Source organism: Electrophorus electricus, chromosome 2, assembly GCF_013358815.1.
Source record: "Electrophorus electricus isolate fEleEle1 chromosome 2, fEleEle1.pri, whole genome shotgun sequence".
Lineage (NCBI taxonomy): Eukaryota > Metazoa > Chordata > Actinopteri > Gymnotiformes > Gymnotidae > Electrophorus > Electrophorus electricus.
This window is the reverse complement of record NC_049536.1, coordinates 8,379,949-8,392,344: the sequence shown is the minus strand read 5'-3', so window position 1 is coordinate 8,392,344 and position 12,396 is coordinate 8,379,949. Positions and strand designations below refer to the sequence as shown.

General features: G+C 43.0%; 1 protein-coding gene across 3 annotated transcripts in view; it reads right to left on the bottom strand.

Moving 5' to 3' along the window:
* Positions 1-238: 238 nt before the first annotated feature.
* The window catches only part of nell2a (neural EGFL like 2a), a 47,363-nt gene continuing 35,205 nt past the window's right edge, over positions 239-12,396 (bottom strand). For 2 of the 3 annotated variants that reach the window (XM_027001046.2, XM_027001043.2), the window contains 5 exons: positions 6,376-6,516; positions 6,076-6,269; positions 4,447-4,623; positions 989-1,213; positions 239-762 (listed from right to left, as the gene is read on the bottom strand). In XM_027001046.2, the coding sequence (XP_026856847.2) occupies positions 721-762; positions 989-1,213; positions 4,447-4,623; positions 6,076-6,269; positions 6,376-6,516 (779 nt within the window). In that variant the 3' untranslated portion in view covers positions 239-720. The remainder of the gene's footprint in view (positions 763-988; positions 1,214-4,446; positions 4,624-6,075; positions 6,270-6,375; positions 6,517-12,396) is intronic. The other variant, XM_027001044.2, reaches the window with a different exon arrangement.

Genomic DNA, 12,396 nt, shown 5'->3' with positions numbered 1-12,396 from the left:
GTGTAAAACTGGATAAATTAATTAAACCAAGCTAGGATGATGACACCCAAATTTAAAGTTCATCACAGCCACAAATATTTATGCCAAGATGCTTTATAAAGCTTCACAATATGACATAGGCTGGACTTCAAGAATGTTATCATTGATCCTGCCATAATCAGTGTGTGATTGTCCCATGTTACCCAATACCATCCATTACCAATTGTGAAGACAGCAAACAAAAAGGGCAACGCATTTGTAAATGGAAATGGAAATACTTTATTTCACTATTAGACAAGAGCAAGCGGAAGAATCATTTAAATCTGTGAAATAAAACAAAAGAAAAAGACAGTAAAGTGTAAAAAAAAGTGCTATGGAATCACAAAATATAGCCAACTTCCATGTGGCGGACAGAAGTGCACTAACGTTTACTTAATATCTAGGGTCCCTACTTCTGTTTTGGCAAAGTGTTAGAAATGAAAGAATATGCTTTTTAACATCCAGTGTGGCCATGCCAGTGTATATAGCATTGTATACAGAGCAGTACTTCAGATGAGCTTTTTCACATCAACGTGAAGAAATGGTTTCCTCCTGATATGAACAGTGAGGTTCTCTGTCATCAGTTTGGTATAATACACATTTTGCATTTGGTATAAAGTAGATTTGGGGCAAAGTGAAAAGGGTGAGTTTCTTTTAAATGGAGAAACACTGTACAAATGCCTTTAGCATTCAGGGTTATAGCTAAAGGCACATGGGGTCCACTGAGCAACAGATATGTCCATTCTGCAGAAGAGAGAGAGAGAAGAAGACTGTCAGCAACATGGTAGAGAAGACACTCAAGCAGTTATAGATATGACCTTGCTAGCCAAAACCCTCCAATGCTCATGTTGTTTCTTTGCTGATAATAGGACTTCACTGACATTTACGCAGAGAATGTTGATTATTATCTACCACGAGGCCTAGCCGAATATGAGTGTGTTGTTGTGGTTGGCGGGTGCCGTGGCAACACCTTGCACTGGCAGAGGGTGCACTCTGTGCCGTGTTTGACCCAGGAAGATCCGCTGAAGCGCGTGATGCCATGCTCATCCTCACACGTCTTGGTGATGTCGTTGCGGACCCTCTGTGCCTGGCATGGGTCCGAGACGCAGCGGGTGCAGCACTCGCCTTCGGGCACCAGCATGAAGTCGCAATCTGCCGGTGGGCACGACACGGGCCAGCAGTCCACCTCGCCCTGCTAGAGGCCGCACAACACAAACGCGCGAGCAAGAGCCCGCAGCTTTACGAAGGAAACGACGGTGTCTGTGCGTTGCTGATTAACATCCCTTTCCCACCCTGTGTGCCCTCTTACATACTCTGCAGAGCTAAACTAAACTAGATCATCCTTTTCTGCAGTCTCAATAGCTTCCACAATCACCTATATAGTCTTTCAGGAGAGGAGAAGAGAATGTTACACTTCTTCCAACACTTGTTAAGAGTGAGGGGGTTCATTCCTCCGAAGTCTTTGAGTGCACTGCAATGAATAACATGCAGTTTAATAGTTACTGCCTCTGTAATGAAAATGACCCTTTGCCTGCCCCAGCTGTTTGACACTTTTCCACAGACAATAGCACTGCTCTATCACTAATAGCACTGCAGATTAGCTCACTTGCTGTCTGTTAATTAAAGTCCACATGATATTTCACACAACAAGTCTCGAGCAACAAAATAAAAAATATATCTAGAGTGCAGAGATTTATGAAGAACCTCAGACTCTCTGGAACAAAACACACCAGTCCTCGTTCCTCACAACTCATATGAACTGAGTGCTAGTCTCAATACGTCCCTCAAATACAGGTCTTACCTTTCAGCCAACCTTATAGATCAGAATAAGCAATGATTTAGCTCTGGGTGGCTTTCATTTTACCTTTGCAGCACAAAGGAAGACAGAGACAGAGAGAGAGTAGAAGAGAGAAAATACGTTTGTGTGGTCGTGTTAGCCTGTGGAGGTGCTGGATGTCTGTGTGTGTGTGTCAGCTGTGGTCTGCCCCCACCCACACCGTATTGGAGCTTCACTGTGTCCGCCGTTATTGACCTCTGTTTGAGTGACCGGGTTTATAACTTACATACACGTAATAGGAAGATATGCCTTGCACTTTTTAAAAACAGGTCATTCGTGGAAAAAAAATGCACCTTAAACATGGCACAGCTGTGCTGAGAACACGTTTCTGTCACTCAACTAACTTTTGACTACACAAAACTGGCTGAAAAAGGATTGGTAGCTTCTAGGAACAGCTACAAAGTGTACCTAAGAAACTGCCAGCTCAGTGGATATTATACAACATATTTTTTTACGCACTGTGCTTATTATTTTCCAGTCATTCAAACAATCGTGTGCCCCACTGGTTAAGCTCATTTGCCCGTGGACTCAATCATTTTCACTGGTAAAATCTTTCCAGAACTTGCGCCGTTTGAATTGTGGCAGGACAAAGGCCGAGGTACTGCTTCCCCCAGTGGAAAGCAGGAGAAGGGGTGTGTGCAGGGCGCGGGCGTTCACACACCTGCACCCATGTACAGGAGGAGCACCACCCGCTGTGGGGCCCGTGCATGGTGTAGCGTCCTGGAGCAGGCAGTGCGCAGCGGCTGGGAGCTGCTCTCCTGCTGGGCGTTCTCCTCTCGCTTGGCCAGCATGGCCCACAGCCAGCTGCTCTTGGCTTCTGTGTCTCATTCCCTTTTCATTCTCACCTGCTTGCCCCTCCTTTCTGATTCATTTTCTCCTCTTTCTCTTTTCTGCAGACTCTCCTGTCTCACCCTCTCGCGCTCTCTCCCTTGCACACTTCAGGTTCTTTTATTCAGCCTCAGCCGTGCTCCTGCTTCCTTTCTGTCTTCCACTCTGCTGTCTTCTTTTGCCTTTCATCCTCCATTCATTTCATCCCACTCCTTGTACTCTGCTGTCCTGCCACTGAGGTGACAATTAAAATAAATCTCTCTCTCTCTCTCTCTCTCTCTCTCTCTATCTCACACGCACACACGCACACGCACGCACGCACGCACGCACGCACGCACGCACGCACGCACGCGCGCGCGCACGCACGCACGCACGCACACACACACACTCGCACGCACGCACGCACGCACGCACGCACGCACGCACGCACACACACACACACACACGCACACACACACACTGCCTTTACTGCCTGTGAAAACTCATGCCTCTGTCCAGCAGGAACAGCACTAGATGAATAAAAACTTCCTCTATGTGAAGCACCACTCCCACTGCACCTCTGTGTTCAAATCCTAATGTGTGTGTGTGTGTGTGTGTGTGTGTGCGTGTGTGTGTGTGTGTGTGTGTGTGTGATTGGGAGAAGAGGGTGGGAGCAGAGGGGTCTGAGGGTTTTCAGCTGTGTTTGATCTGTTTGGAAGCACAAACCATCAGACACACCTCCACCCAGAGGGTTATGGTAGCCCCAGAGAACAGCACTGGTGATCTGTTGTAAGGCGCTACCCAAGAGGGAGCCACAATAGGAGCAGACTTTTTTTTTTTTCTTGAAGAGCAGAAACTCGCCCTCATGAATGACAAGTAAGTCATTTGCATCTGATGAACATATGGATGGGTTGGGGGAACAGCTGTGATATGAGGGAGGCAGGAGTGCGGTGTCTCATCACAAAAAGAGGAACGTGTAGGAACGTGTTCCTGTTTCCTTACTCCGCAGGAGGGGCATGGAGCCAGCAGAGCGAGAAAGCGGGAGAGTGATGCAATGAAAAATGAATGAAGGCACCGCTGATGATCGCTTTCCCTGCTCTGCAGAGATTAACATCACACACCACTAATGGCAAGAAAGTGTTTGATTACTTAATATAACTTTCCTATCTTCGGTTGGATAGTGGCCAAAATGCTAACTACTGGCTTTAAGCAAAATGATTTTAGCTGTATCAAAGCCATTAAATACTGCTGCTTACAAATGGTGTAATGAATCACTACAGTCCCATGAGTTTGTGCTGTGTCCTATGTAATTGATCAAAGTGGTGGTTATCAGTGCCACAGTGAAGATAACAGAGATCAACCGATTGTTAAACAAAGCAGCCACTCTCTGTGTTAGCAGATTGAAGAGTAGGAAAGACTTTATGGAACTGAGGCATCTAGGTCCTGAGCTAAATCTGACTTGAAATGAAGAGTGCCCACTACCGTGTACTTAGTCCAGCGCTTAACTAAAATCTGTGTTCAGATAATTGACCTTTAGACCATTAGACCCAAATAAATTTCTATATGTGTGTGTGTCGCTTCTCACAGATGGCTGGTTATGCATTTTTCACGGATTTTCCCTCTCATTTAATAAAATAACACCATGAAGTATTCTGTGCTCTGTGTGTGTGTGTGTGTGTGTGTGTGTGTGTGTGTGTGTGTGTGTGTGTGTGTGTGTGTGTGTGTGTGTGTGTGTGTGTGTGTGTGTGTGTGTGTGTGTGTGAATGCATGCATGCGCTTCTCACCAGACACTGGCACTGTTGGCAGTTTTCAGTCCAGCTATCTCCGCTGGCGTAGGTGAGCAGACCGTTTTGGTGCAAGCACTGGGAGCTGAGGCGTGGGTCACACTCCGGGCAGCAGAACAGGTCCACGGTGGGGTTCTCGCAGTCACACACCATACGCCTGCACATCACCTGTCCCATCTGAAGACCAACACATACAGCTAATGCAGCCTCTACATAACCTGAGTAAACATGCGTGTGGCCGTGTTTCTTGCATGTGTGCACACATGCCTGTGTGTATGAAGTAGGTGCTGTGTTGCCAAGGCCAAAGGAGAACATTTAAAATATGTAGAGCATATAGTCATCAAGCACTTTATTGGAAGCCCTTACTATGCACTTGGCACTGATCATTTTAATAGGTGCACAAATCTGACAGGTGCATTTTATATACGTGCAAATATATACATAGGCATCCTCTGTTCAATAAATCACTGGTCAGGACCATTGCTGACTGGATACTATCTATGTGGTGGACCATTCTTAATTTGGTAGTGACACTAACACTGTAGTGGGTGTTGGTATGAGTGTATCAGGCAAAGCAATGCTATTGGATTTTTTCCCAAATCAGTGTCACTGGTGGCTTAAGAATGGTCTGACACCTAAAAATATCCAGCCAACAGGAGCCCTGTTATTGAGACTGACCACTGAGAAAGAGGCCATTTGTGTGGCTAACACAAGCTATGCATGGAAACAAATGGGCTACACGGAGTTTCTAATTACTATGTTTCTTATGAAGTGGGTGGTCAGAGTATGAAGGCATCACTTTGGTCCTGAAAGGATGATCGTGCCTGTTACTGCAAGCAAGGCAGATAACCTTGATCATTCAGTGACCAGTAGATCTGAGAAAAAAAAAAAACCTTTCCACTTCACAAATACAATTACATGTTTGTGCTTCTGTTCAGTCAACCACAGAGACGCTAATATTGACTGACAGTTTCCCCATTTTCAAATCAACTAAAATGAGTCCCCTAATTAGAAATTATTTTCTCACTCTGTCCTTCACCATGAAGTGACTAATTGGTAGACTGATTATTTCATATCTAAGAACCCATCTTCTTTCATGACACCTTCAGACAGAAGAAAACATTTCAATTATAGACTTAATTATTGAATGTGAGCAGGGGAACATATGGAGGTCAGCAGGTTTAATGGAAATACTATTCTTAAAACACTTCAAAGCATACGTCAAATTAGCAGCAATTAACTTCCATCGTCACCCAGCACTTAAGGGAGGCTTAAGGGAGGACTGATGTAAATTCAATTCATACTTACAAACTGTTATAGTATAATAAAACTCTTTTTACATATCACTTATTAAGTATCTCCTTTCCCTACCATTATAGTATCTACATATGTGTAGAAATCAAGGATCGAGTTACTTTTACTTCCACATTCAATTTTAATACTAACTATTGCAAAATGACAATTGATTATTACAAATGAGAGGCACATTCAGATACAGGGGCTACACTAGGTTTCCCATCTGAGTTCATTATACACTATTTTGGTTTTGCTTTTATTTAAGTACTCTACTGATCAATACATTGTCTGATCAATGGCAATTGTCCATCCTACCCACAGTTCCTCACTCACTTGGCATGAGCAGACGGAGCACCGGTCATTGTCCAAGACCCAGATCTGACCGTTGTGTTTCACCTTGTTGTCGTGGATACAGTCGCCAGTGCAGTTGTGTCCATGGGGACACCTGCAGTCGTACCCGCCATCCAGGTTGAAACAGATGGTGTCATTGGCACAGGTACTTCTGCCCGATTTACACTCATCTATATCTAGAAATATAAAGGGAGGGAGAGAGAGGATTAGGTCATCATGAAAATGTCTGAGACTTTTTTACTTCTTGGAAAATAGGACAGTAGACTACAGCAGTTGGATTACCTTCACAAGACTCTCCATTGACTGTGAGCATGCCATTATCATGGTATCCATCGCGGCACTCACAGTGGTACCAGCCAGGTAAGTTCACACAGGTAGCATGACTGTCACACTCCACAAATCCCTCGGAACATTCATCGATATCTACAGAGAGGGGTCAGAGTGGGGAATTGAGGAGCAAGAGGTTTTGTACAGTTTACCTGAGTAATAAATAATTACCCAGCATCTTAGCTAATGATTACAACTGAACACATGTTTGCCCTACTTAGTGCCTTTTTAGACACTGCATGCCCCCACTGAGTTCTACTGACACCATTCTTCCTGTCAACAGTACCACAGCACTGGGGCTGCTCTGCTTGCCATAAAAACTGCATGCAGGAAGACTCTGCTCCATCTACATAGCACGGTAAGCAGCCTTATGAAGACAAAACATACTATGGTCATAATTTACTAGATACTTAACACGGTTAATTAGTCAAAACACTAAAGCAGAAAGACATGTACATAAATATGTAACAGGATTAAAGGGATGGATAATATTGGGTGTATATAACCAATTAAAGTGGATTTTCATTAAAAAACTGACACTAAAGTACAAACATACTTGCATTTTAATGGAGTTATGTATCAAGTGTACAGTGATTATAGTTATGTTGTTTAGTATTTTCAATCTTCCTGCTTTGTTTCTCCCACTTTAAGTGAGACGATTCTAATGTTACTCACTGGGCACACAGGTCTGTTCAACAGCCCAACAAATGATTTCAATATTATTATCAGCTATCATAAATCATCAGTAGTCAGCAAACCAGTAGGAACATCCAAGATTGTCCGTCCTTTCTTTTTTTTTTCACTGTTCCTGTTGTATATCTAAAGGCCAAACAGATAAAAGTAAATCAGCCAATTAAAATATGCGCTGTGCTCTGCTACTTGAGTTTAAATGAGAGCGCAGTGACAGCATCCATGTGTGTCTGTCCCCAGTCCCAACACACACACTGAAATGCAGCTGAATGAAGGCAGACAGTGTCCAGAAGTGGACACTGATAAGAAAGCAAAAAACTCAAAAACAGAACTCTAATAAAGCACAAAAAGGTTCTTAAGTACAGTAATAGATTGCATGCACTTAATTACAGACCACTACTATAGTTGATAACATAAGATAAATATCCTATTTCCCATACTAATGTTGTTTTGGTTTTTTTGAAGATCATCCATAAATCTCAAAACTAATTCCATTAGAAATCTTTATGGATGTGCTCACTTTGACCACTTCACCCCATCTACAACAAAGCACAACCACAGTGCACTTCTCATAAAGGACTGGGCCTAAATTCAATACCAAGCCAAACAAACATGTTTTAATATTTACAGGACATCATATTTGCAATAATGTATCATTTGGCAGTAGTGGGCAGAGGGCCGAGCTGGTTATTAAACAGGGATGAGAGTAGACACAGAGAGGTTTTAGGATGATTAAGCACTCCCACTAGGTCTGGGATGGGTTCATTATGGCTGCCACAGATGTGCCAGCCTCTATCATCCTGAAAATGACTTTGCTTAAGTCCTGACATCTCTCACCAGCGCTCACTCTTCCTTGTCCTGCTGCTGCAGGGTGCTTTAGCCGAAGGCAGCTGCAGCACCATTGGAGTTTCAGGGGCCAGACGTAACCATGCACTGATGCCAGACTGAACCATGCACTGATGCCAGACTGATGGCTGATTGTAGTAATGGAGACTGATTACATATGTCTGAAACCAGAACACAGTGTCCTGAGCATGAAGAATATTGTTACCAGAGTTGCTACACACGAAAAGGAGTTTTAGTACAAACCTTCAGTGGCAAAATTACCTATTGCTTAATAACTATTACTAATGTATTCTTCTCCTTTAGTATTTTTTACTGATGTAATAAGTCATATTACCATATCAGTTTGCACTACAAAAGAGTCCTAGATTACTTTATGACTATTCGGGAACGCAGCTAGAAAAACGGTTTAACAGTACAAAATGCAGACCATAAAAGCAAAGCCTGCTGGGTCTGGAACACTGGTTTATCCGAATATTTGATTTCACTCTTAACATTTATATCTTACTCTTGTCCCCTGGTCCATGATAGCTTCCAACCTGAGTGTTTTTCCCCCCAACATTCATCATATTCCATCACTCAGTTTGTGAATTTAAATGCTCTGCTTATGTTCAGTTGCAGTCTAGTTTGTCACACCCATAGCTTGAGCCATTTGCATTCTACAGTCTTTCGACTGTTCTTCTTCATGCTGAACATGGGCTGCACATGTCAGCATAGGTGAAGGTGAAATCCCACAGGTAGCAGATGGAAGTGGATGTAGGCACCACAATAACAAGGGTTCACCTGGGCTGCAACACACACTCTGCCCCACTGACCGAAGGCTCCAGCTAGCGCCCTGAAAGATCCTTCCCCACAAGGCAGAACGTACGCTTGCTCTTATGTCAGCGGCCCTGGGTGGCATCCAGGCGACTAATGATTTTCAAACATCTTCGGAAACACACAATTTGAAGTTGATTTAGAAGTTGGTCACCTTCTAATATCTAATGCCATTAACAGATCGAAAAACAGGCCCATAAACATAAAGCAGGTTAGATCTCTGCAGTGCACACCCAGCAAACACCACCCAAAAGACCCTCGTTATCTTATCATCTGAGCTCAACAGAAATACTGCAGATGAAAACTATTTTTTAAGGGCACTCCCGCTGGGCTGCTATGATGAAATCTCTCATGCTCTTTGTGGTGGGTGGATTTGGACTTGGCAGAACACAGAGGTGGTTGGAATTTAAAAATGCCCTCACTCCAGAAAGAAGAGAATTAGTCTGAATCCATTCCAAGTCCCCTTCATGTAGAAAAGCTGAAGGAGGGGCTAGGATATGCTTATGATGACAAGGAGTCTCCGCCATAGGAGACCACGTCAGCTAATCTACCCATGATTCCTCTTTTCCCACTCTGGTCCTCCTTCATTGTCACCTGCAAGTGTCTCACATGTAGCAGAGTGCTGTGTGTGTGGCGAAGCACGTCCAACTGAATGCTCGTGCATACAACCATTCAGTGGAATCTGCTGCAAAATGCACTGCACATTACTGAACGCAGCCCTGTTCTCAAACGAAGGGCTCTTTAACACTCATAGTGTTTCGTGAAGCGCTGTGTACTTTCCCCCATGGCTGTTTCTGCCCATTTCAGGCTGTTCGAACCTTTCCCTGCCTGCTTTTGATCACTGGCTACAGACAGGCTTGTGATAGGTTGCTGGGCCTATTTGTGGCTTCGTCACCTATACAGTTCACGACTCCTGGAAAAGTCCAAATGTAGCACAGACATCGCACTGCCTATGACCCCATGACTAACATACACACTAGAGATGGCAAAGGATTTATTTATGCATGTTATTTTCAGTGATGCCATTCACATGCCTTCATAAGAATGGAAAGGTAGTAAAGGTTTGGCCATGATAATCCAAGGTGTTGCAAGTCTAAGATGATATATAGCATATCAGTTCAACTTAATTTCACTAACTTAAAGCGAGAGAGCACAACTACTCTGTCTTACCATGACAACGTGAAGAAACGTAACGCAACTAATATTTACTATATATACCTTTTCGTATGTATTTAAATGTTTCTATATATTGATTTTACATTGTCAAATTTCCTGTATATATTATTTAATTTAATATATTATTTTATTTAATGTACCTAAATTAGCTCTATGATTCATGACTTCTCCTAATAACTCTATCAATTGTCATTTGCAGGATTTGGCAATAACGTAACTGAAAATAATTGTCAATAAACCTTTACCTGAACTGAATTGAGATAGAAAGAGAGAGAAAGAGAGAAAGAGAGAGAGAGAGAGAGAGAGAGAGAGAGAGAGAGAGACAGAACACAAAATATAAAAACAAGATTAATGACTGATAAAGGGGAGGAGCAGAATAAAGATGCAAGAAGCTGTGAAGAAAAATGAGAGACAGAGAGCAAGTGAAAACATGAAAGAGAAAGGCTCCCAGAGAAAGTATGAGAATGATGAAGGAGTGTGGAAGAGGAGTGCACCGGCTAGAGCTGTTTCCCTTGTTATGTTGAGTGACAAGCTGGAAACAAAGGCTCTATTAAAACAGTTCTCAGAGGGCAGAGGACAAGTGTGTCTTCCCTTGCTCCACTCCTTTATTCTTCCCTTCCCCACCCTCTTCTCTTTTATTCAGTCTGCCCCTGTCCACAGCAGAGCTCAGAGGACAGTTCAGCCAAGCTCAGCAGCAGTGCAAGATTGGCAGCCAGTGGCTCGGACCAGCTCACCCTGAGACACAAGGGCACACGTTGCCTGCCGAACACAGCCATAATAACTCCCACTGGATGGGGATGATTAGTATGGTCACTGGTTTTGCACAGTTTTTTGAAGGAAACTGGCTATAGCTAACAATAAGGTACAATGCGAATGGTTTTACATTGCTGTACAGAATAGATTATATCAGTATTTCACTACTGGCAACGAATACCTCTATACTGTATAGTTTATTGTCCTGCCTTCTTCCACCACACCCCATAATAACTTATCAGGTAACTAAGCAACCCTACATCAGGTTAAAGTCTTTATGTTGGAGCAGAAGAAGCACTAATACATCCACTGTACTTTATTGTCATATGCACAGGGAACTGACACTTCAAACTGGTCTTCAATAAGAGGGCTGTAAAGGTCTATATGCTACAAATAAATCTGGATCTGAGAGAATGGGCCATTTGGAAGAGAAGTGGTGTACCTATAAATATGTCCCTGTGTACCACAGAAAAAGCACACAGCAGTACAAGCTATACAAAGCAACATGCAAAAGGAGCAAAGAGTAGGCTGCACACTAGCCTCCAGAAAGATAGCAAATACTGATTCATGAGAGACTCGCACAGCCATGAACAAGCATCCAACACATACGTGCCTCCCCAGCACAGACAGACACATACTTTAAAACTACCTTTTAAAAGCCACTCAAAAGAAACTAAATGCCTCAAATAGACGCTACTAATTAAGCATGAGAGCCGGTCAGGTAGAAGCTCATGCTCGCTGCGTACATGGTGGAGCACTTAAATAAACAACAAAAGGTTTGGGCATGTTCTCAGACATAGAATAATGTAACCCTGCACAAAGGACTAATTAACAAGCTTGATAAGACTACAAAACACTTTAATTCCTACATTAAGTATATTGTAAACAGCATGACCTTTGGCTACACTGGTGCACATTCCTCTATATGTAGTAATAATTAGCTTGACCTCCTTCTCTGGTTTATTCAGTTCTGTGAGTGCTTTACTTGGTGTCTAATCTCTCTCTTTCACGCTAATCTCTCTCTTTCTCTCTAATCTCTCTCTTTCTCTAGCTCTCTCCCTGTGCTTTTTTCTTATTCTCTTACTCTGTGTCTGTATGGTTCTCTATGAGTAATTAGAGGAGCTACTGAATAGGCCTTTAATGAGGTGTATTTGCACAGAATGGCACTTTCAGTTCCAGCCATTAATAAGGCAAAAGTAATCACCTGGAGAACCAGGCACAATCTATATAGGGCCAAACTAAACTGCTCTTTGATCAATAATGCAGTTAGAGAGAGAGAGAGCTGGGGGGGAGGATCTTATATTCTTTTCAGAAAATTGCAATGCAGGTATTGTTGTCTTACGTAATTAAAGAAAGCAAGCACTTGCAGCTTACTGCTCTGATGCTCTGATTTAATCTGAAATGCTTGTTAATTTACTTTAAAAATCTTTATTCAACAGCTTTTTTTCTACCTGAATGATTTTACATGAATGTCTTTCAAATACATTATTTATGTGTGCATGCATGCAAACACATGCACGCATGTGTCTGTGTGTGTCTGTGTCTGTGCGTGTGTGTGTCTGTGCGTGTGTGTGTGTGTTTGTGTGTGCGTGTGTCTGTGTGTGTATGTGTCTGTGCGCGTGTGTGTGTGTGCGTGTGTGTGTCTGTGTCTGTGCGTGTGTGTGTCTGTGTGTGTGTGTGTGTGTGTGTGTGTGCGTG